The sequence below is a fragment of the Pelophylax lessonae genome (assembly GCF_965119305.1).
Source record: "Pelophylax lessonae genome assembly, chromosome: 5".
In the NCBI taxonomy this organism is placed as follows: Eukaryota; Metazoa; Chordata; class Amphibia; order Anura; family Ranidae; genus Pelophylax; species Pelophylax lessonae.
The window spans coordinates 315,853,473-315,878,226 of NC_138772.1; the positions used below are offsets into that span (position 1 = coordinate 315,853,473).

A 24,754-nucleotide genomic window follows, 5' to 3' on the forward strand; every position below is an offset into this window, starting at 1 on the left:
CTGATAAGGAGATACATTCCTCTGTCCCATTTTCCTATCATGAATATCTGGATGTCTTCAGTAAACAAGGGGCCGAGACTCTACCCCCCCCCCACCGCCCCTATGATTGTCCGATTGAGTTACTCCCGGGGGCCGAGATCCCTTTCGGACGTATCTTTCCTTTGTCTGAACGGGAATTGGGTACCCTAAAGGACTATGTAACGGAGAATCTTGAGAAGGGGTTTTCCTCTATCATCGCCCCTATTACCCTGCTCACCAAACAGGGTACCCGTTTCCACTGGTCTCCCGAGGCTCAAGTCGCATTTACAACTCTAAAGGAGCTGTTCACTTCGGCCCCTATCCTCAGCCACCCGGATCCTGCCCTACCTTACATCCTCGAAGTTGACGCCTCGGAAATCACAGTAGGAGCAGTTATCTCCCAGCGTCAAGGCCTCAAGGACCTGATCCATCCGGTGGTTTTTTTCTCCCGTAAACTTTCTCCTGCGGAGAGGAACTATGATGTAGGGGACCGGGAACTCCTTGCCATCAAGACCGCCTTGGAGGAGTGGAAGTACCTGTTGGAAGGGGCGGCACATCCCATACTTATCTACACTGATCATAAGAACCTGGAGTATTGGGGCGGCCAAACGCTTGAGACCTCGCCAAGCACGATGGGCACTTTTTTTTTCCAGGTTTTTATTCCATATAACGTACCGACCCGGTTCCAAGAATACGAAACCCGATGCGCTCTCCCGAATGTACGACAGTTCTAAAGGAATCCTTGTACCTGACACCATCTTGACCAAAGGTAATTTCCTGCTATTACAGTCTGACCTTCTTACCTCTCTGAGACAAGCCACAATAAATGCTTCCCATCCTCCTGGAACTGTACTGGTATCCAGAAATGGATTACTATGGAGAGGAGATCAAATTTTTGTTCCAGAAAGTGCCCGGTTGTCCATCCTGGGACTTTGTCATGACCACCCGATGGCTGGCCATTTTGGGATCCACAAGACCCTAGATCTGGTTCAACGCACGTTCTGGTGGCCCGACTTAGAGAAATGTTGTAAGCAGTATGTCTCCTCCTGTACTATCTGCACACGAAGCAAGACAACCCGAAACAAGGCATGGGGCCTGCTCAGACCACTACCAGTCCCTGACAGACCATGGAAGATGATTGCCATGGATTTCATTGTGGAACTTCCTCCTTCAGACGGTTATTCTGCAATCTTTGTGGTAGTGGACCGCTGTCGAAAATGGCTTATTTCATACCACTGAAGGGCACACCCTCCGCGCTCGAGACGGCGCAGGTCTTCATCAAACAGATTGTAAGGCTCGACGGGGTTCCAATGGACATTGTGTCGGATAGAGGTGTTCAATTTACTTCTCGCTTCTGGAGAGCTTTATGTGACTCATTGAAGATCAAGTTGTCAATGTCCTCCGCATACCATCCCCAGACTAACGGCCAGACTGAGAGGACCAACCAGACCCTCGAGCAATATATCCGATGTTTTACCACCTTTGTTCAAGATGACTGGGTCTCGTTACTACCGTCAGCGGAGTTCGCATACAATAATGCCAAACACTCGGCTACAGGTCAGTCCCCATTCTATGCTAACTATGGGTTTCACCCATCCTCCTTGCCCTGCTTTGTTCCTGAACCTACAGTGCCAGCAGTCCGGGATATCATGGAGTTCTTTAAAGAGAACAACAAATTGTTACAGGATGCCATGACCAGGGCTCAGACCGCCAATAAAGAGGCCTTTGACAAAAGGAGGAGAGGTGAGTTGGTTCTTCATCCTGGCAACCTGGTATGGTTAGCCACTACCAACCTCCGATTGACATGCCCTTCCAAGAAACTGGCACCCAAGTTTATTGGCCCGTTCCCAGTGAAGAGGAGATTAAATGAGGTATCATACGAACTAACTCTACCCGATTCCCTCAAGATCCATCCGGTCTTCCATGTATCACTTTTGAAACCTGCAGTACCTGATTCCTTTCCAGGTAGAAGTTCGGAACCACCTGCTCCTGTCACCATCAACGGGGACGAAGAATTTGAGGTGGAGGCCATCCTAGACTGCAGAAGACGGAGGAATCAGTTACAATACTTGGTTAAATGGAGGGGCTACGGCCCCGAAGAGAACTCCTGGGAACCGGTACAGAATTTCCATGCCCAAGAATTAATCCGAAATTTTTTCAGCAACCATCCCCACAAAAGGAATCTTTTGGGCACCCAGAGGTTGCCCTTAAGGGGGGGGGGCAATGTCAGGGAATCAATACCCTGCCCAGGCGCACTGGCGCTGCCAACCGGCGAATGCCTATGCGCTTGCGCGTATGAAGAGGCACCTTGAATAGCTAGAGGCTACCTTACAATAGCTCAAGGCTACCTTGCAGTAGTTCGAGGCTACCTTGCAGTAGTTCGAGGCTACCTTGCAGTAGTTCGAGGCTACTTTGGAAAAGTTAGAGGCTACCTCAGTATAGCTCGAGGCTACCAAATTGGCCTATTTAAACACAGCTGTCACTACAGGAAGTTGCTGTGTTATCTTCAGCTCTCCTGTTTCCTGTGCCTGTTTGTAGTCTGCTGTTCCTGTTTACCTGACCCGGCTTGTCTTTGGATTCTGATTACCTGCTGCCTGCCTTTGACCTTGGCTTGTCCTGACTATTCTCCTGCCTGATCCTGATCTGTTTATCCGCTACCGGCTATTGGTCCTGGACCTGATCCTGGCTTCACCAGGGAATCCGGGGGACCGCGACCTGGTGTTAGCAAGCAGCCAAATCCATCCCCACCACCTGGGGCCCTGGTGAAAACCGGCTAACACTTAGACTCTGCGCCTCTGGTGAACCTGTGCCAAGCCACTCCTCTTACGTCAGGCTCTGCCACATCACCCCCTGACAGGAACGCATCAAATACGCATTAATATCGTGCTTGCAGAAACGTATCCGTTTTAAATTTATGTGGAGAGTGCTTTTATAGTGTGAACCAACCCTTAAAGCTGTTGCGGAGAATACACTGATCCAGGTAGCTGTTGTATCAAGACCAGTTCAGGTGATTTAGAAGTCTTTTTCAGTAGAGCAAAAAAATAAAAGTAAAGCAGAGTTGAGGAAAAGTGTCCAACCTCCTAGAACACAAGCAAAAAACTGAGGCATGGTGGATGGAGGCGGGGTTATTCAGAGGACTAGCTTAATGTTTTATTTGTTTGCCAGTGTCCCAAACCCCTGTAGGCAGCAGTAAATCTCAACTGTCTATCTATAGCTACTGCATACCTCAATAGACAATAAAGAAAACTTCTTTTTCCTTTCCTAGCTGTTCATCCTTTCTGTGAAATCTGGCTTTTGTTCCTCCACCTAATCTGAGACTTTCTTTTTGGGAAACCTTTTTTCCTATTAACAAACCAATCAGGACCCTTTCTAACCCACTCAAAGGTATGATGCATAAACTACACTTGGACATAGGGTCCCCTGTTTGGGTTTTAAGTCATAAAGCATGCATGGCTGAAATGACTAGAGCTCTGCCCTATTTGTTACATATACAGATTCCGCTAAGGCATCTGCAATGTACTTTTGTATTGATTTGCACGAGGTTAGAAAGACTTCATAATGTGTTTCTGCCTCCAAGTGCATATTTACCTGTTCTAACCAGAGGGTTAAGATATGGAATACACAGGTAGTGACTAATGCTGACTTGAAATTACAGACCTCTGCGTTCTATACTTTAAGAGGGTGTTCGAACTACTGGAAACTTAAGATGAGGATGCCTCAAGCCTGCCCACAGTTTAGAATCTTCCCCAGAAAGAGGACTTTTCCTTTAAAACTAGAAAGACATTTTTCAGGCTCCTTCCTTTTAAATTTAATAGACTATTTTAGTGTAATCAGAAAAATTCCTGTTATCCATTATGACTGCTGCACTCTGTATATTATATTGTACATAACAAAGTGCTTACCACTGTACACTACTGTTTCAATATTTGCTGGCTGCTAAATATTTTTAATCTATTTTAGTGAAGGTCTTCTTAGGGCCCATTCACATATAAACAGACAGCTGCCACGCAATAAACTGCAGTGGTTTACTGTGCAGCAGATGTCCTTTCCAGCTGCAGTGAGCTGGTGGTAGGGGGCTATCTGGTGTACAATTCAGCGCATCCCACAGCTCCATTTTTGTTTCTTGTACAAACTTTACTTGAAGTGTACAAAAGTGACACTTCATTCATGTCACTGTACAGCAGTGTAGTACACTGCTGTACAGTGACATATGATCCTGTACATTGCATTACGATAAAATGTAGCATGCCTGCAATTTATCGCAGATCACTAAAGCGCAGTGCTGGGCTGTGTTGCTGTGTACATAGGACACATAAAAAGCAATGTAATGCAATATTTGCTGTGTGACCTAGCAGTGACCCACCTTCTTCCAGTGCAAAAAACCCAGGACCCTGCATTCACTATATCTGATCTCCCACAGTACACAGAACGTGGAAATGCAATCATTTTAGTAAATGCACTTCTCAAAAAAAATAAAAGAACACATTTTAATCAGAATATAGCATCAAGTCAATTAAACTCCTGGGCTAATGATCTGGTCAGTTAAGTAGCAGAGGGGGTTGTTAAACAGTTTCAGCTGCTTTGGTGTTAATTAAATTAACAACAGGTGAACTAGATGAGCAGTGAGACAACCCCCAAAACTGGAATGGTTTTACAGGTGGAGGCCACTGACATTTTTTTCCCTACTCATCTTTTCAGACTGTTTTCACTGGTTTTGCATTTGGCTAGGGTCATTGTCACTACTGGTAGCATGAGGCGATACCTGGACCCTATAGTGGCTGCACAGGTAGTCCAACTCCTCCAGGATGGCACATCAATACGTGCCATTGCCAGAAGGTTTGCTGTGAAGCCCAACAGTCTCAGGAGCATGGAGGAGATTCCAGGAGGCAGGCAGTTACCCTAGGAGAACTGGAAAGAGCCGTAGAAGGTCCTTAACCCATCAGCAGGACCGGTATCTGCTCCTTTGTGCAAGGAGGAACAGGATGAGCACTGCCAGAGCCCTACAAAATTACCTCCAACAGGCAACTGGTGTAAATATCTCTGATCAAACAATCAGAAACAGACTTCATGAGGGTAGTTTGAGGGTCTGACGTCCTCTTGTGGGCCCTGTGCCCACTGCCCGGCACCATGGAGCTCAATTGGCATTTGCCATTGAACACCAGAATTGGCAGGTTCGCCACTGGTGCCCTGCGCTTTTCAAAGAAGACAGCAGGTTCACCCTGAGCACATGTGACAGACATGAAATGGTCTAGAGAAGTTGCGGAGAACATTATGCTGCCTGTAACATCGTTCAGCATGACCGGTTTTGGTGGTGGGTCCGTGATGGTCTGGGGTGGCTAATCCATGGAGGGACTCACAAACCTCTACAGGCTAGACAATGGCACCCTGACTGCCATTAGGTATTGGGATGAAATCCTTGGGCCCATTGTCGGACCCTACACTGGTGCAGTGGGTTATGGGTTCCTCCTGATGCACGACAATGCCCGGCCTCATGTGGCCACAGTATGCAGCCAGTTCCTGAAGGATGAAGGAACTGATACCATTAAATGGCCCCCACGCTCGCCTGACTTAAATCCAATAGAACACCTCTGGGACAATATGTTTCGGTTAATCCGACGTCGCCAGGTTGCACATCAGTCTGTTCAGGAGCTCAGTGATGCCCTGTTCCAGATCTGGGAGGAAATACCCCAGGACATCATCCGTCGTCTCATTAGGAGCATGCCCCCACAATGTCAGGCATGCATGCAAGCACTTGGGTGCCACAAACTACTGACTACCATTCTGAGCCGCAGCAATGAAATTTCAGCAAAATGGAATAGCCTGATGCATAATTTTTTCACTTTGATTTTCAGGGTATCTTTGAATTCAGCCCTCTGTAGGTTGATCATTTTCATTTCCATCAAACGATGTGGCATCCTTTGGTTCCTAACACATTACCCAGTCTATATCAGTATAGATATCCAGCATGATATTTTTCCCCATTGAGATCTGATGTGTTTTCAAAGTGTTTCTTTAATTTTATTTTTGAGCAGTGTATAAACTGCTAAATAGCTTTTCTCATCAGCAGTGTATAGCAATCTTGTGACTTCTATCAGTTCCTGGTTAAAGCTTGTAGGAGGAGTTTTCATACTGTACTGAGCTGTCCTATCAGGATCCAGGACCCCTGACCCTCTGCCTGGACAGTGCTGATTTGCCCTGTGCTGATCACATGCACTCTCCCAAGAAAAAAAACAAACTTTCTAGCAATACACACTAAACTGAGCATGTGCAACCAGACTCCAAAGACTCTGAAATGTTCTGGAGTCAGTGGAAGAGAAGGATCTGTGCATACAAGATCAAACAGCCTTTCTACACAATGGAGGGGATTAACCCCTTAGGTTCCACAGTATAACAAGCATGCATTACTGCATATACAGACTGATTTTACTGTTGTGGGTTTAGGAACACTTGAAATATGGTGAATGCATTAGTTTTCTTTTTTTTAGGCTTTATTTACACCTGGTGATCTGGCCAAGAAGTCTGTTTTTTTTCAAAAGAAAAAGATGCCCCGCAGATGCAACAGTAACAGGGTGGAGACAAATCATTTACTACTGACAGGGCTGCTTACAATAATCAGCTTTTACCGATTTATGTAAAACTTTTAACCTAAAAGGAAAAAAAACGTTTGCTTATAAAGTGTTAGAGTTCAGCTTCAATTTATTAGTGTATCTAGATCTGCTAGTACATCTAACACTTCCCTTCCTCAATACTGACAATGCTGCTTTCCAAAGGTGCCCCTGTGTTTCTTCCTCCAGAGTGGAGGCACAGTAATACAGGATGTGTTTAATGTAATATAAATCGGCGCTAAAATTGCGGATATCTAATAAATAATTAATGTGGTCAAAATCACATAACTACACAAGTGTAATAATAGGTGCAAAAACCACTCAATAGTGGATAACTAAATAACAAAAAGAGTAAGAGTACATAATCAATTTACGTAAATGGAATAAATAAGTGAAACAATATATAAGTATATGTGCAATCTTCAATAAAAACACACACAAATGCACTCAATGTGAAACAAGATTGTCCAAAAGGGTTCCAAAAAGAAACCAAAAATGGTGAAAATACAATTATAATAAACAGTGTCAATGAAGTCCAACAAAATCCGTGACGATCATCACAAATGGAAAAAGGAAAAAAAGAAGGTATTTTCTCGTGCGACAGGAAGGTTCCCAAAGACCAGCAAATAGTATACCACCTAAAGGTGCAGTGGCCGCTCACCTCTCGGAGGATAAATGGTCACATTCAGATCAATCCAAAACAGGAACATGAATGAGATCCTCCCATTGGTGGTGATTAGACTCAAAGTAGGGATAATAGCCTCCATGAAATACATTCCTATGTATTAATGAATCCTCCACAGCAGCTCATGGAAAGATAAAAGTGGGGCTCCATAGTGTAGCATAATCAGATAAAACTTTTATAAAAACAAGCAACATACATTAAAAATCATGATGTGCTGTGTAAATAGAAGACCAGCCGGGTCTCCAGAAGGTGTCTGGCTTCAGGAATACAGACTTCCGGTTTCGGCCGAAAACCGGAAGTGACGTCACCCGTCTCCTCCCGACGCGTTACGTCACAAATTACATGATTTTACCAAGGGTTTCCTCATATGTGGTGACACTAATGGAAATTGGCTGCTATTATTTTGTGTTTTACTGGGATTCATATCCTATTATATTCCTATTTTGGTTAGCACATTGGTTTATTCGTCTACCTAAATACAGGATGTGTGCTACTGGCCAGATCACCAGGTGAAAACAAAGGGAAAAAAGTCTTAGCAAAGAAAACTAATGCAGCCACTACATGATTAGTAAGCTGCAATACATTCCATTTTCAGTCTTGGGTTCAATATCAATTAAAGTAGAACTATAAGCAAATCATTTTTAAAATTTTGAATAGAGTAAGGGAGGGCTATAACTCCTGTAACATATTTTTTTCGCCATCTGTGTCCCATTGCGGAGATTTCCCTTCACTTCCTGTCCCATAGCCAAACAGCAATTAAGAGAAAATCCCTGCAAATTAGGGGAATTCCTTGGGTCCTCCCAGGCCACCAGAACTAGTGTCCCTATTGGAAGAATTACCCTCTATTACTTTTTGGGGGACAACTCAAAATTTGAGATTTTCTTTTACTTATAATTTCAATAATAATAGTAAACATTATGGTTAATCTCCTTAATGGGGGCACAGACAGCAATAAAAACTGACAGGGGTTCTAATCCCTCTCCACTCTATCGCAAATGGAAAAAAAAAGTTTTGCCTTTAGTTATACTTTAAAATTAAGGATGAAAACACAGGAGCATACACTTTCAATAACAGGAACCTTTATATATAACAATCTGCAAACACACAAAATGTGACAGTTAAAAGTCAGACTAGACTCACCACTATACGTGCACCTGCCAGTTTTAGGGGTTTGGGACTGATGAGTGGATATACCATGTACAGCAACAGCAGTACAAATGCAACTAGGAAGGCAGCGGCCAGCAGCATGATGGATTGCGTGAGGAAGTCCGGCCTGAAGAAAGAGATGGCACATAGAAAGAAAACAGGGGCTCAGTCACAGTATGAGGGTAAGTACTCAAAGCATGCTGACTGCCAACAGATGGCCTGGGACTTAGAAAGGAGGTTACTGGTTGAGTAATTAAGATATTCAGTAGAGTACCAGAGGTAGGGCAAGCAAAACAATATATGTTACTGAACAAATATAAACAAAAGTTATCTGTGCGCAAAGGAAAAGTAATAACACAGTTGAGGTACAGAGTTAGAAATGCTAGAACAGTGAGGGAAAGAGAAAATTGCATAGAAGAAAGATAAAAGTTATACGACAGCATCTACCTTTCCCAAGTTGTGTTCTACTTCCTCCTTGAGATGTTTATTATATTGGTTTCACTTTCACTCTGGGATCTCTGTGGATGTGGGAGATCATGATGTCATTCTGCCATCTAGTGTCAATTTTCAAATATGCTGTTATCAATTTTTCAGGTTTTCATGCCTTCCACAGGATGTACCTGCTGAGTAAGTGGTAAACATTTTTAAAAAAAAAACCTCGACAAAGGCTGACAACTGATGAGAAAAATGCCCGTTTACTAAATTGCTAGGTCTGTTGAAAAAAAATAAAATAATAAATAAAATTGTTAAAATACATATGTAGCTCTCTCTCTTGCGGGTTATGGAAAATGGCCATCTCCAACAAACTAAACTTACATAATGAGGAGAACCAGATGTCTTGCTTTATGGAGGAGTAGACCTGAAAATAACTTTGGCGGTGCCTCCACCCAGGACAGGACCTCTTTGAGCAGAGGGGATTCCCTTCCTGGGAATTTACAGGTAATCTAAGCAAACTCATTGGGAGCAGGCAAATTACTTGACCTAGCATATTGGGTTTTTCCCAGGTTGTCCTCCAGGATAGCCCCGAGGGGGTGAACACAGCCTGGAGGGCCTTCCACCCAAAACATGATTCTGGCTAGAGAGGAGATCAAGACAATAATGAAGTACAAATGTAGAGAATTTCGACCATGTGGCTGCCCTACCAATCTTCCCTGGGGTCACAAAGTCTTTCTCTGCAATGGAAATTGATGAAGCTCTGGAAAAATGAGCATTAAGAAATTGCGGAGGATTAACCATAATGATCTTGTAGGATTCTAAAACTGCAATTCTAATCCAACGGGTCAGGAAAGATCTGGTGGCCTGCTTGCATTTATAGATACCAGAATACAGTACAAATAAAGCTTCATGCACACTGTATGTTAGCATAAAGACTCTGAAATTCTAAAGTCATTGGTAGCCGACAGGTAGGACAAAAAACACCTATAAACATCTAGAAGTTTTTCTTCCTTATTGCTTGAAGGCATGTTACAAAAGCAGGGAGCACAATATCATGGTAGCTATGAAATACTGATGAGACCTTTGGAGGAAAATCTAGATCCGATTTCAGAATTACTCAGTCTTCTAGGACCGTGACAAAATGTTCTTGAATAGATAATGGCTGCATCTCAATTATTCTGCTGGCTGACGGAATCTCCACCAAAAATAGTTTTTAGAGTTAAAAATCCTAAAGAAGCTCAAAAGGAGACTCAACGATACCCCTTAGAATTAGGCACAAGTCCCAACTAGGAAACCTTCTCCTCTTGATTGGTCTCTTCCTGGATTAGGCTTTACAAAATCTAGAAATTAGTGGATACTCTTGAGGAGGCTTTTGCAAAAATACACTAAGGGCTTTCTAGATTTTAAGAGTGCTCAAAGCCAGGCTTTTGTCTGCTCCCTCCTGCAGAAATTCCAGGATGGTGGCAATATCTACAGAAAACCTCCCATCTTCCGCTAACCAGGAGTTAAACTTCTTCCATATCTTCTGATATATGACTCCTGTAACTGGCTTGTGATTTTTATAGTAGCGTAGCCACTATTTTCTGATATTCCTTTTGCTCTTCAGGATCTCCTCTTCAGTAACCAGGTGGCTAACTTCAGGGTTTGTAACTAAGGATGCAACCTTGAGATATCAGATGCTATCTGGCAAGAAAAGCGTGCAGAGTGCCCACAGCTAAAGAGCAGAGCAGAGCAAAGCAGAGCAGAGAAAACCAAGCTCTATTTGGCCAGTATTGGGCGATCAAGATTAGAGCCGTGTGTTCCGGTAGAAGTTATAGCAAGACCTGTGAAATCAGATGGATTGAAGGGAAGGCACAACACAGACTGTAGTCCCAAGGATTCAGAAGGGTATCTACAGTCAGAGAGGGATCCCTTGGATTAATTTAAAAATAAAGGTTTGTCTTTGAACTTGAAGACGTGAAGAGATTTGTCTCTGGAATCCCCCACGGAAAAGTAATGTCAGAGTAAACTTCTGGGTGGAGAGAGACCACTCTGCTTGAAAAGCTTCTTGGCAGCTAAAGAAGTCTACTAAACTGTTGCATTCTCCTCTGAGATGAATTGCAGATAGGGAATTCAGATTCCTCTCTGCCCAAGAAAAGTTTTTTTCTGAAATTAACATAAGGGAAGGGACTCGGCGTGGTTTGTGTACGTCAATACGTCACTTCCGGTTTTGGTGGTTTGAGCCAGTGGAACGCGGAAGCGACCCGGCGAACACCATTCAAACTGATCGTGAACTCCCCAAACTGTGAGTGGATGCTAAATATTTTCGCTTTATACAACAAATGCTACGCAATGGAGGTTTATTCTTTGTTGTAGTGACCAAGAAGTGTCGAGTCAAAGGCTTAAGAGTGCGGTAAGCAGCGGTGCTTTTTCTGGTGGAACATCCGCCGGCGCCATATATTGTTTTAGCACGGATCACAACACGTGGCACTTGGTTTTATCAGCACTTGGCACTTTGTATAAATGTATGGTATATGACATTTTAATGTGGCACAATGAGCACAGCCCAGGTTAATACCTATTGTTGGTTTTAAACGGCACGTAGCACTTTTCACTTTGTTGATTGCAACACATGCACTTTTACAGCACATATTTGCACAATACTATTTTAAAGTGGTAGCGCCGGGTCCAACATTTCTTGCATTTTTTCTAAAAAATATTGTAAATCACAAGCATGTGAGGTAAGTTATGCACAACTGCAAGTGAGAGATCAGCAGTGGCGGCTGGTGCTCAAAATGTTTGGGGGGAATGCTGTAAAAAATTGCGTGACTTTGAGGTCACAATAGTGTGAAAGGGGCCTTCAGTAATTAAGGTATAGTGTGCCTCCTTTCAATGCAGAGTGACCACAGCGTGCCCCTTTCAATGCAGAGTGACCAGCGTGCCCCCATTCAATGCAGTGACCAGCGTGCCCCCATTCAATGCAGAGAGACCAGCGTGCCCCCTTTCAATGCAGAATGACCAGCGTGCCCCCTTTCAATGCAGAGTGACCAGCGTGCCCCCTTTCCATGCAGAGTGACCAGCGTGCCCCTTTCAATGCAGAGTGACCAGCGTGCCCCCTTTCAATGCAGAGTGATCAGCGTGCCCCCTTCAATGCAGAGAGACCAGCGTGCCCCCTTTTAATGCAGAGAGACCAGCGTGCCCCCTTTCAATGCAGAGACCAGTGTGCCCCCCTTTCAATGCAGAGATCAGTGTGCCCCCTTCAATGCAGAGATCAGTGTGCCCCCTTCAATGCAGAGATCAGTGTGCCCCCTTCAATGCAGAGAGATCAGTGTGCCCCCTTCAATGCAGAGAGATCAGTGTGCCCCCTTCAATGCAGAGAGATCAGTGTGCCCCCCCCCCCCCAGACCAGTGCACTTACCTGCAGCGGCGGCGGCTTCTCCTCAGTCCCCCGGCATCTCCTCGAGTCTTTCGGCCAATCAGAAAGCGGGTCACGGACATGCTTCCTGATTGGCCAGGAGGAGGATCAGTGGGACAATAGCGAATTTTCATTCGCTATTGTCAAACAATGGGTGGGCTCGGGGCGCACTGCTCTGCGCCCCGGGTCCACCCTTTGCTGAAGCCTATTAGAGCCTCTTGCTCTAATCAGGTGACTAAAAAAAAAAAAACCCAATGAGCTCTATGCGCCAGGCGCCCCGTATGCAGATTAGGGGGCCGGACGCCTGGATGGGGGGGGGGGTGGCGCCGCTGAGCCCCCAACGCACCGGCCGCCACTGGAGATCAGCATAGTATAATTTCCATGCATATAAACAACACGCAGGTATTCAAGCATTCAACTTACAGATAAGAATGATTAGTGACATTGCAACCTAAGTAAAGACTCGTACATATGGGCTAAATGCCAGGCGGCATCGACCAGTTCAATAGAAACCAGCCAACGTTTGGCCTGTGTGTACTGTAGCCGGGGGGGGGGGGGGGTGGGGAAACGACCGAAAAGGTCTGCCGACCAGCTCCCGATTAGCGTTCTTAGCCAATCACTGACCTGAGTGAAAAATGGCGAAGCTATCAGCGCTGCTCCAGTGACCAAATATATATATATATATATATATATATATATATATATATATATATATATATATGTAAATGACAAATCTTCAATGTGCATTAATAATACATTACTATCTAATAAATACTTAATAAATTAATTAAAGTGCCGGTGCTATATCACTGAATTGAAGTGCAAATACATGAAACAACTGAAAAAAGTATTTTGGATTTGGTCAGATAAAGTCCTTATGCATAAAGTGCTTGTACTCTTAAACAGCTGAAAAATAGATGATCCTTATAAAAGTGCTCGTGCTTGAATACTTAATAGTGCAGACCACTCCGTGTTCCCCTCTTGTGTCCCCACTCACCAAACAATGGGGAGATCAAACATGTATTCAGAGACTTTGCTTTGCCCCTTAGTGGATGCTGGAGCAAGAATTTCGCCCAGGTTCTCCCAGTGGACTTAGACAGTGGGGAATGGCTTTATCTCCTGTGATTCCTGGGCTCTCTGGTACCAAAATATAATCAAAGAAGAGCCTCCATAGCGTAAAACCATTTATTAAGGATAAAAAGCAAAAGTAATACACTTACATCTGATGATAGTAATGCGCTTAGCCGTATAGTGGGAGAGCGCCGTCTCAGCGTGCGGTTCATTACTATACCAGAAATGACGTTGGTGCATTCAACAGACCAGAAATTACGTCTGACTCTAGATTCCTGCTTGACGCGTTTCGCCCCTCCTACTGAGCGTCGGCTTCAGATGAGGCGTCTTCTGAGGCCTCACCCTGTCAGAACACAATAGAACAGCAGGGGAGATGACTGTACTAAGACCTGAGCTGATCTGAACTCTGACCTGAGCAGTCAGTTTTTTTCATTCATCCTGCTGGGTTGAACGAAAAAACTAGCAGTGTGTACTAGGCTTAAGGATTATTATAACAAAGCCATCAATGCAACAAGTGCAGTAGTCATTTGTCAAATGCAATGAGACTCTCAGTCAACAGGGGTAAAGCAGCAGAACAAACTTACTCTTAAGACTAAATCCTAAACTAAGTGTAAATCCAGGTAAGTGGGCTCCTCAAATAATCCTCAATACTGGTGCTCTGGAATACTAGACATATGGTTGCACAATGGAAAAATAGACATTTAGGCATCAGGTTACACAGTTAGTCTGGCTGAAAAAAGACACAAGTCCATCTAGTTCAACAAATAGAAGAAGGAAAATTTGTATACTGTATATACATATATATACACATATACACACACACATACATATACACATAATCCCATTCATACAACCCTATATCCACAGTTGATCCAGAGGAAGGCAACCCCCCCCCCCCAATTAAGCGTGATTCAATTTGCAGGGGAAAAAATTCCTTTCTGATCCCCCAAGAGGCAATTATACATTCCCTGGATCAACTTTACCTATAAATATTAGTATCCAGTTATATTATATTTATCTAGGAAAGAATATAGGCTTTTCTTAAAACAATCTACTGAGCTGGTAAGGACCAGCTCTTGAGGGAGTCTATTCTACATTTTCACAGCTCTTACTGTGAAGAAGCCTTTCTGTATTTGGAGATGAAATCTCTTTTCCTCCAGACGTAAAGAGTGCCCCCTTGTCCTCTGTGATGACCTTAAAGTGAATAACTCACTACCAAGTTCACTATATGGACCACCTATGTATTTATATATGTTGATCATATTACCCCTTAATCTCCTCTTCTCAAGAGAGAATAAATTCAGTTCCTCTAATCTTTTCTCATAGCTGAGCTCTGCTCTTCTCTGCACTTTCTCCAGTTCCCCAATATACTTTGTATAAACTGGTGCCCAAAACTGAACTGCATATTCCAGATGAGGTCTTACTAATGATGTGTAGAGGGGCAAAATGATATCTTAGTCCATGCAGGGCTGGCACTACCTCTAGGGAGCTGCCTAGGGGCGCAGCTGACCCTTACCTCACCTCTTCCTCCTCCTCGTCACCCCCCAGGCTCCTTGTGGATAGAGGACAGCAAGGAGTTTTTTTTTTTTTTTTTTATAATATTTTTTATTGAATTTTTGCAAAATTGTACAAACATTCGAGAAGAAATACACATTAATAATATGTCATAATAGGAAAGGAGGGGACAATGGAGTGGGGGAGTCAGAAGGATAATAATACTCCAGACTTGGTATAATCAGAAGGGTAGCAAACCAAGCAGTAACAGTAACAAATACAACCAAAAACATGAGTAGATGATACATTCAAGGACCAGCATAAGGAGTGAAGGAAACAAGGAGGGGCCTTGGAGGTGGACTACTCAGTATGGCAGAGAGGACATGGAGGAAAGAGACAGCCAACAGCAAGGAGTTTTGTGTGACTGGCAGGTGGTAGCAATTCCAGAGTGGTGTGCGGCTTTCCCCCTCTCCCTCCCACCGGCTTTCAGATGCTGGAGGAAGAGGCACAAACCAGTGTAACAGGCAGCCAATAGCGCTGCTCTTCTGAGTGAGAGGGCGTGACTGTTAAGTTGCTCTGCCTCCCACCACCTCCTTAGTCAATCTGCTTACCTCTGTAACCTCCCCTTACCCAGCCTGCTAAATTTGACCAGAAGATGCTAGTGGCCAGAGCAAGGCTGGCTGGGGGTGAGATAGAGAGGATCCGATATACCTAAGTATGAAGAAGGTATGATCAAATTTGGATCAAACATGTCACACGCTCAATGGTAATGCCGGCTGCAGAAGTCTAATTATTATCAGTGTGTTCTCCCATCCTGTGTACTAAATATAGAGATGCTCCCACTGATCAAGGTATGACTTCCCCTCTGTCTTCTCACACTGCTTCTTATCTTTGTTTCCGGAGAGGAAAAGCTAGGGAAGCAGAGGCTAGACTTAAGGTCTCTTATCGAGACTGACTGCATTGAAGCTGTCCCAGTTGTCCATTGATGTTTTGTATCTTCTCTTCTAAAGGCCCGTACACACGTACCGATCGTCGGCATACAAACGTCGGTGGACGAAGGATCTGCCGATTGTACGCGTGTTAGTATGGTGCCTCCGACAGATGTCTGCGCACAATCCGCGGACAAAAGTCTTTCTTGCAAACATGAAAATTTTTGTATGCCGACACCAGAACGGACGATTGTTCGCCTGTCAGTACACAATTCGGCCGACAGACCGCAGATTTGCAAGACTGGGCATGCTCAGAAAATAGAAAACACAGGGAAAGTTAACCATTACATGACATCACTTCTGCAGTCGGCGGACAAAATTCTTGTGCTGTCCTTGTGCTGTCTTTGCACTTTTCAGCAGACACCGACATCCCGGGGAGAAAAGAGGAACATTTGTATGCCGACCATCGGTACGTGTGTACGGGGCTTTAGAGAAAGATCTTCTGTTCTTGGGAATAAATAGTGTACCCTGGAAATTAGATTATCTGAGTGTAGAACCCTCCTAGTCAGGTGCTAGATAGTAGATATAGTTTTGGCATTTCTGCTTAACTTCCTCCCATCCACGCTACAGCCTATATACGGCTGCAGCGCGGACTCGAATTTTCGGGAGGCCGTTTTTAAACGGCCTCCCAGAAGCAGGCTCCCCGCACGCTCCCGCGAGCCCGCATCAGTGCCGCCTCTCAGTGCCCAGCAGTGCCACCTCTCAGTGCCACCTCAGTGCCCAGCAGTGCTGCCTATCAGTGCTCATCAGCGCCGCCTATCAATGCCGCCTATCAGTGCTCATCAGTGCGGCATATTAGTGCCACCTCATCAGTGCCCATCAGTGCCACCTCATCAGTGCCCATCAGTGCAGCCTATCAGTGCCCATCAGTGCCGCCTCATCAGCGCACATCAGTGAAGGAGAAAAATTTATTTTCAAAATTTACTCGCAGAAAATAAGAAAAACTTTTTTTTTTTCTCAAAATTTTCTGTCTTTTTTTCTTTTTTTTTGTAAAAAATAAAAAACCCAGAGATTATTACATACCACCAAAAGAAAGCTCTATTTGTGTGAAAAAAATGATAAAAATTTCATATGGGTACAGTGTAGCATGACCGCGCAATTGTCAGTCAAAGTGTGACCGCGCTGAAAGCTGAAAATTGGCCTGGATGGGAAGGGTGTTTAAGTGCACAGTAGGCAAGTGGTTAACAGGAAAGCAGCAGGGAAACCATAGTTGCTCTGTCTGCTTATCAGGGAGCAGGATTTCTAGTAAGGTCTATTGCATGTGTCCATGTGTGATTCACCTGGCCTGAGGAAGTGTCCCCACTGTGTCCAATAGGGGGGCATGTTGGGCAGTGGAGGAAACCTAGCCAGTGACACAGGTTTTGGAGCTGTCTCAGTGGGTTGACACAGTGGTGCATCCTGGGATGGGCTATAAAAGCCAGGGGCACATGTGGCAGGGGGTCTTTTGGCAGGAAGCCAAGTCCCAGAGGCAGGGTGACGGCTGTCTGCTCCTCTGAAGTTGTGGAAGGTGATGACAGGCAGTCAGCCTGGTGAACCGGAAAGTGTGGCTGAACCCAGAGGTCCAGTGAATGCTGACAAGTGTAGTTTGGAGGCAACGGTGACTCTGGAAAAACAGTGTCCGTGAGTACAGAGGAACTTGCCCAGGGGTCTGCCAGAAAGGGGACAACTACAGAAGCTAGGGTTAGTGGACAGGTGTTGAGGGAAAAGAGGGTGCCAGTTTCAGAACCCTGAAGAGAATATTACACAGAAGCATTTAAAGTATCTTCACTTAGTGGCAAAGTGAAGCAGTGGCCTTGTCACATTCTACAGTAAGTTGTCCCTCAGACTGTGAATAGTTAATAGTTGGAGTATCCCACTCATTCCTTCTCCTATCCAAGTTCTCAATAAAACCACAAAAACAATATCCCCTGGATTATTGACTGAGCCAAGAACTTTGATTGCTATTCATCTATTGTCAGTTGCTAAGGGTAACCCAGGGGAATCCAGAAGGTGTAATTCTCAGCAGTCCTCTAGGGGCAGTGCTACATGATAAGAATAGGTTAAACTTCTCTAGATTCACTATCCAACCTAGATTCTTTAACCATTGCTGGGTATGCATGATGATGTCCTTCTGCAGCTTTTCTCTCAAAAAGGCTGTTAAGAGGAGGTCGTCTAGGTTCGGAATGTTCATGATGGACGGTAATCTCAGTAGAGCCATGGCCTCTGCAAGAACCTTTTGAAAAAAAAAAAAAAATCATAGGAGCTGAGGACAGCCTGAAGAGTAATGCCCTGCTCTGAAAATAATGAATCACTGCCCCAATTTCTACTGCCAGACACAAGAATTTTTAGGAGCTCTCCCTGATGGGAACATGGAGATAGGAATCCTTTTTGCCATGAAACGTTCCCTGGAGAAAAGGTTGACTCCATCCGAAACCTCTGATTTTTTTTTTCTTTGTTCAAAGGAATAAATTTGATAATTAAACAGAATTTGACTGATGGCCTTTTCACTACAAAAACATGAGAATAGTAGCCTATTCTTTTACTTGCCCTGGTAAAGGAACTAGAACTCTCTGATCCACTAGATCCCCTCGGGAGAAGAGCTAGAGCTTTTGCTTTTTCTGTATCTCTGGTTAACTCCAAATCATCACTGACTGTGGAAACACTGGATCTCATGCAACTTGGATTCTGTGCCTCTCCCCTCTTCCTCCAGACTCTGGGACTTTGATTTCCAAATGAAATGTAAAATTTTTCAGTCAGTGATGATTTGGGGAACCATTTCATCTGCTGGTGTTGGTCAACTGTGTTTTATCAAGTCTAAAGTCAGCACAGTCCTCTACCAGGAAATTCTATAGCACGTCATGCTGACCAGTTTAACACCTCAGCCGTGCCACAGGCTGCCATGCCACATTAATGCAGTAATTCATGCAAAAAAAAAGTATTGAGTGCATACTATACAGTATGTGGACATAATTTTCTGTAAGCCAACATTACTGTATTAAAAATCTTTTATTTTATTGGTCTTAAGTAATTTTCTGAGATACTGAACTTTGGATTTTCACTTGCTGTAAGCCATAATCATCAAAAATTAAAATAAAGAAATGCTTGAAATACATCACTGTGTGTGAAATGAATCTTTATAAATTATATGATTTACACCTTAATTGAATTACTGAAATAAATTAACTTTTTGATAATATTCCAATGTTATGAGATGCACCCGTATAACTCCAGCTCCTTCTTGCTCAAAGAATGCATACTTCACTTTGCTGTCTTGGGTCTTTCCCCCTTTGAGATTCTCAGTGTAACAAATCCTGTTCTTTCTGCAGCCAAGTCTGGACCAGCATTTGGCTTTCAGCAATATCAAAAGTCAGGTTTCTACCCGATCATGTGTGTCTCATTCCTTGATTAACCTTTATACAGGGTATCTTCCATGTAGATTGCCCTATTTACTCCCCCTGTGACTCAGTGGGATCTGAATCTGGAACGCTCTGCTCCTTTTGCACCCATTAGAGATATTATGCTCTCTACTCCTGGAAGAAAAAAATTGGATTTTTGACTTACTGTAAAATCCATTTCTCTGATGTTCGTTGATGGACACAGCTCCTGACATTCATAACCATTGGGTTATACTGCCCCCTACAGAAGTAGGACACTAGGCAGAAAATAATTCTGGCTACACCCATGGGCAGTCCCAGGGGGCATACGCCCTCTCTCTGCTATAGCCACTCAGTTTTTTTCTGCCTAGTCAGGAATAAGAACCTAGTTCCTGGCTGAGTTCTTTAGTCCTGGTAAACTTTTTTAGATAGAAATACTTATCCTCTTGTATTTTTTTCCTGTGAGATCTACAGTCAACTGCCGGACTGGGCGACGAGCTGGATAATCTAGATCTAGTGGTCACCCCAGTCTGGCCAACTAGCGCATGCAGACCTCTGCTCCGCGCTAGGTCTGCCTCGACATAGCCCCACTGAACGGGGGCTGGCCAGCGAGTTAAACGCCTCGCAAGGGTCATACGACCAGGTCTTAGGCCGAGTCACAGCGTTCCTTCTGGCTGACAGCCCCCCATTTCGATGCGGAGGGGTTCTGTCTGGAGCAGTGCCCACCTGGTTCCTGCTATGGTGAGTAGCTGTCCCCCCTCTCCTCCTGGAGGGTTTTGGGGTGGACGTGGGCCCCCTCTTTCTAACAGTCAGACCTCCGGGTTCCCCTCCTTCCCGCAAGCACACCCACTTGCCAAGTCCCTAATTTTCCCAGCGCTCCACGCTGGGGCTGGTCGGGTGGTCTGGCCACTTTCCTGGGATGGGGGCAAGGGCACTAACTGGCGATGGGGGCGTACCACCGGCAACCGGATGATCATCTTTGCGTGGGGGGTTGTGCCTGGTGGATGCTCCTGCCTGGTTCTCTTCTTGAGGCCTGGTCTCCCTCCTGGGTCCTTGTAAGCCTTGTGGTGCTGCCATTTTGTTGTAGCCTGTGTGTTTCTATACACGGTAGCAATGTTTGTGTAGCAAGGTGGCCATTTTGTTGTGGTTTGCCATTGGAAATAGTGGCGGCCATGACAGTGGAGCCCTGTGGGTGGCGATTTTGGCGGTGGGAGCCCCTCCTCATCCCCTGGTGCTGACTCCTGGATCATTTTACTTCCTGATCTCCGCACGTGTAGTGCAGATTCTCCTGGTGGCTGCAGGTGCCTGTTTCGGTCGGTGGTGAATCTGGTGGGGATCGCTTGGTGCTTTGTGCCTGGCGACAGAGTGGTGATGCCAGCACGGTTGGGGTTGTCCCTTAGCAGTGTTTTACACTTTTTGTGGGGTCCCCCTGGTGACTCATGGAGTCTTTGGTGCACGTTTCCCCACCTGATTACCTCTCTGCGGAGCCCTCCAGGTCCCATCCATCAATGCACTGACGGCAGTCCTGAACTTCCTTGTGTCCCAAGTGGAGGTGGCTTGCGGGCAACGAGCTAGCAAAAAGCACCCCCTTCCCCTGCCTCACCTGATCCTGATTCGGCCGCTGTGGACGTTGGTCACCCTACTGGGTCTGAAACCACGCACCTGGAATCCTCCGATAGTGAGGATGATTCCTCCACAACTGCGACCTCGCATGAAAAGGCGCTGGTGGATGCACTGATTCTATCTGTGCGTGAGACCTTTAAGATGGAGGACGCAGCTGAAGCTGCGACGGAGGCGCAGGTTTCATTTGGCACTCACAAGCCATCCAAAGCGGCAAAGGTGTTTACTTTCCCTGCCTATTTCGACAGAATTGCTGCTAAAGAGTAGGGACGACCAAATCGTCCCTGTGGGGTCCCTAAGCGCTTTACTAGGCGTTAACCCTATGAGGAGTCCCTGATTTCAAGATTAAACAAGGCAACCATGATTCCGGTTGAAGAGTCCCCAGCCTTTAAGGATCCGGCTGACCAGAAGGTGGAGGCTGTGCCCCGCACTATGTACACTCCGGTTGGTTCGGCAATGAGGCTGGTTCTTCACACTGGACCTCATGCAACTTGGATTCTGTGCCTCTCCCCTCTTCCTCCAGACTCTAGGACTTTGATTTCCAAAGGAAATGGAACATTTTCCACAGTCTGATGATTTGGGGAGCCATTTCATGTGCTGGTGTTGGTCAACTGTTTTATCAAGTCCAAAGTCAGCGCAGCCCTCTACCAGGAAATTCTACAGCACTTCATGCTGACCAGCTTTATGGAGATGCTGATTTCATTTTCCAGCAGGACTTGGCACCTGCCCACACTGCCAAAAGTACCAATATCTGGTTTAATGATCATGGTATCACTGTGCTTGGTTGGCCAGCAAACTCGCTTGACCTAAACCCCACAGAGAATCCGTGGGGTATTTTCAAGTGGAAAATGAGACACCAGACCCAACAATGCAGATGAGCTGAAAGCCACCATCAAAAAAAAAAAACCCAGGCTTCCATAACACCTCAGCCATGCCACGGGCTGATCACCTCCATGCCACGCCACATTAATGCAGTAATTCATGCAAAAGAAGCCCCGACCAAGTATTGAGTGCATACTATACTGTATGTAGACATACTTTTCAGTAAGCCAACATTTTTGTATTAAAAATATTTTATTTTATTGGGCTTAAGTAATTTTCTGATACACTGAACTTGGGTTTTCACTTGCTGTAAGCCATAATCATCAAAAATTAAAAGAAAGAAATGCTTAAAATATATCACCCTGTGTAATGAATCTACACAAATTATATGATTTACTTTAATTGAATTACTGAAATAAATTAACTTTGATGATATTCTATCAATCCTTGATAAAGTCCCAACATTTGCGTCGGAAACCGGAGGGTCTACCATCAGTGGAACAGTCCACTTCTTAAGAAGATACTCCTCATAGGTATATGGCCTAGCAAACCGCTAGGGACCCCAAGGAGGTGCTTTGGTCGTCCCCACTCTTTAGTGACTTTCTGTCAACATAGGAGGGGAAAGGGAATTTCTTTGCCACTCTAAATGGCTTGTGAGTGGCAAAAGGAACCTTCGCCTCCGTCATAACCACAACCTCCAACTTTAAGTCTAGCACAGATACTTTTCATGCGCCGTTACAGAAGTAGAGGAATCATCCTCACTATCAGGGTGACCCACGTCCGCGGCGGCCAAATCAGATTAAGGATCTGATGAGACAGATAAGGCAGGGGAAGGCGGGGTTTCTTTTTGCTAGCCTGTCACCCGCAAGCCAACTCCACCTGGGATACAAGGAACTCCAGGACCACTGTCAGTGCATGGATGGATGGATGGTTGGGACCTGGAGGGAACTGCAGCCTTAGAGATGGGATCAGGTAGGGAAACATGCTCCAAAGACTCCATGAGTCACCAGGGGGACCCCACAAAAAGGGTAAAACACTGCTAGGGGACAACCCCCACCGTGCTGGCAGCACCACTCGGTCGTCAGGCACAAAGCACCAAGTGATCTCCACCAGACTCACCACCCACAGAAACACGCAACTGCAGCCACCAGGAAAATCTGCACTACACGTGCAGAGATCAGGAAGTAAAATGATCCATGAGTCAGCACCAGGGGATGAGGAGGTGCTCCCACCGGCAAAATTGCCACCCACAGGACTCCACTCTCATGACCGCCTCTATTTCCAATGGCAAACCACAACAAAAAGGCCACAGGACTACACAAACATGGCCACTGTGTATAGAAACACAGGCTACAACAAAATGGTAGCCCCGCACAGCATCAAGAGGCTTTCAAGGACCCAGGAGGGAGACCAGGCCTCAAGAACAGATCCAGGCAGGAGAGCATCCACCAGGCACAAGCCCCCACGCACAGTTGATCGTTTGGTCACAATGGGGGGCACAATTAGGGACTTTACAAGGGGTGTGCATGCGGGAAGGAGGGGAACCCGGGGGTCCAACCGTTTCAAGGAGAGGGCCCATGTCCACCCCAAAGCCCTCCAGGGGGAGAGGGGGAACAGCTAACCACCATACCAGGAACCAGGTGGGCACAGCTCCAGACAGAACCCCTCACCATTGATATGGGGGCTGTCGGCCAGGAGGAACGCTGCGACTCGGGCCGAGACCTAGTCGCATGACCCATACGAGACGTTTAACCCGAGGGCCAGCCCCTGTCCTGTGGGGCTATGTCGCGGCCAACCTGCGCATGCTCGCTGGCCAGACTGGGGTGACCACTGGATCTAGATTATCCAGTCCGGCCGTTGACTATCGATCTCACATTGGAAAAATCCAGGAGGAAAAAATGTTCTATCAAAAAAAAGTTTGCCAGGACTAAAAATCCCAGCAAAGGAACAAGTTTCTTCCTCCTGACTAGGCAGAAAAAAAAACGAAGTGGCTGTAGCAGAGAGAGGGAGTATACCCCCGGGACCGCCCATGGGTGTAGCCAGAATTATTTTCTGCCTAGTGTCCTACTCCTGCAGGGGGCAGTATAACCAAATGGTTATGAATATCAGGAGCTGTGTCTGTCAATGAATGAAAGAGAAAACAGACTTCACATCAAGGACATTTTTATGAAATCAGTGTGCCTGTGTGCAAGATTATAAGCTGGGCCCCATCGCTCGATAAAAAAATGTGGAGAATTTAGTGTCCGGTGTTGAAGAGTGGCTGAGGTTTTTCATTGTACCAGGGGTGTTGCTAAGATTGTAAAAGACCTTTGGGCACCCTAAAGCAGAGTAGTAAAGCAGGGCATTGCAAATGACGGTTAGGGCCACATTGTGGTAAAAGTGGGAGGGGCTTAAAAGGTTGTGGGCAAAAAAAAAAAAAGCCTTCTTGTACTCATAACATATGCTGAAATTGGTGTCCCATGAGCCAGAGTCTCAAAGAAATGTATAAACCTAAGCACAATCATTATTTTAAAAAGGAAATCCTGCTATTAGAGCTAACACTTTGTCTAAGCCTACCTTAAAGAAGAACCTAATTGAAATCATCCAGAACTACTTACCAACCAGCAATAATGTATGGTGGTGGGTAGTACGTGCTGCAGAGTAGTGCGGAGTGTATAGCAGTGGGTAGCATTAGCAGGAGAGGAGTGCGGAGTGTATGGCGGTGGATTGTACCAAGTAGGGATATTCCATACTCCTATTTATGAAACAGATGTTTCATATAATTGCACAACTTTTGAATCATTTGCATCACTGGTGATCTGGAACCTAGTAGGGTTATTTGCAAAATCGGTTTATGTTAGTTTTTTAACTGTACACTATTTATTCGATATTTAGGGGTAATCTCACACTCACTGTTTATTGGAATTGTATTTTTGATACACTGAATTTTACCAAGAGGAAAGGTGTAAAAACATTGATATTACTTACCATATATAGGAGCAATCAATCAAAATTGGACACAGTTATGATTTGATTTGTTTTTATTAAGCACTATTCACAATACATATAAGCAAAACTCCACATTACAACAATACAATCTCTATTTGCACATGTGGGGACACATGAAATTGATGCGAGCAGCT

The 24,754-nt window shown here is 45.1% G+C and overlaps 1 protein-coding gene across 1 annotated transcript in view; it reads right to left on the reverse strand.

The window, feature by feature from the left end:
• Positions 1-8,930, reverse strand: part of LOC309556499 (uncharacterized protein) — a gene marked incomplete at its 3' end in the record, with an annotated part of 109,115 nt that extends 100,185 nt beyond the window's left edge. The window contains exons 1-2 of the mRNA XM_082258949.1: positions 8,902-8,930; positions 8,449-8,581 (exon numbers count right to left, since the gene is read on the reverse strand). Coding sequence (XP_082115075.1) covers positions 8,449-8,556 — 108 coding nt within the window. The 5' untranslated portion in view covers positions 8,557-8,581; positions 8,902-8,930. The remainder of the gene's footprint in view (positions 1-8,448; positions 8,582-8,901) is intronic.
• Positions 8,931-24,754: the final 15,824 nt, after the last annotated feature.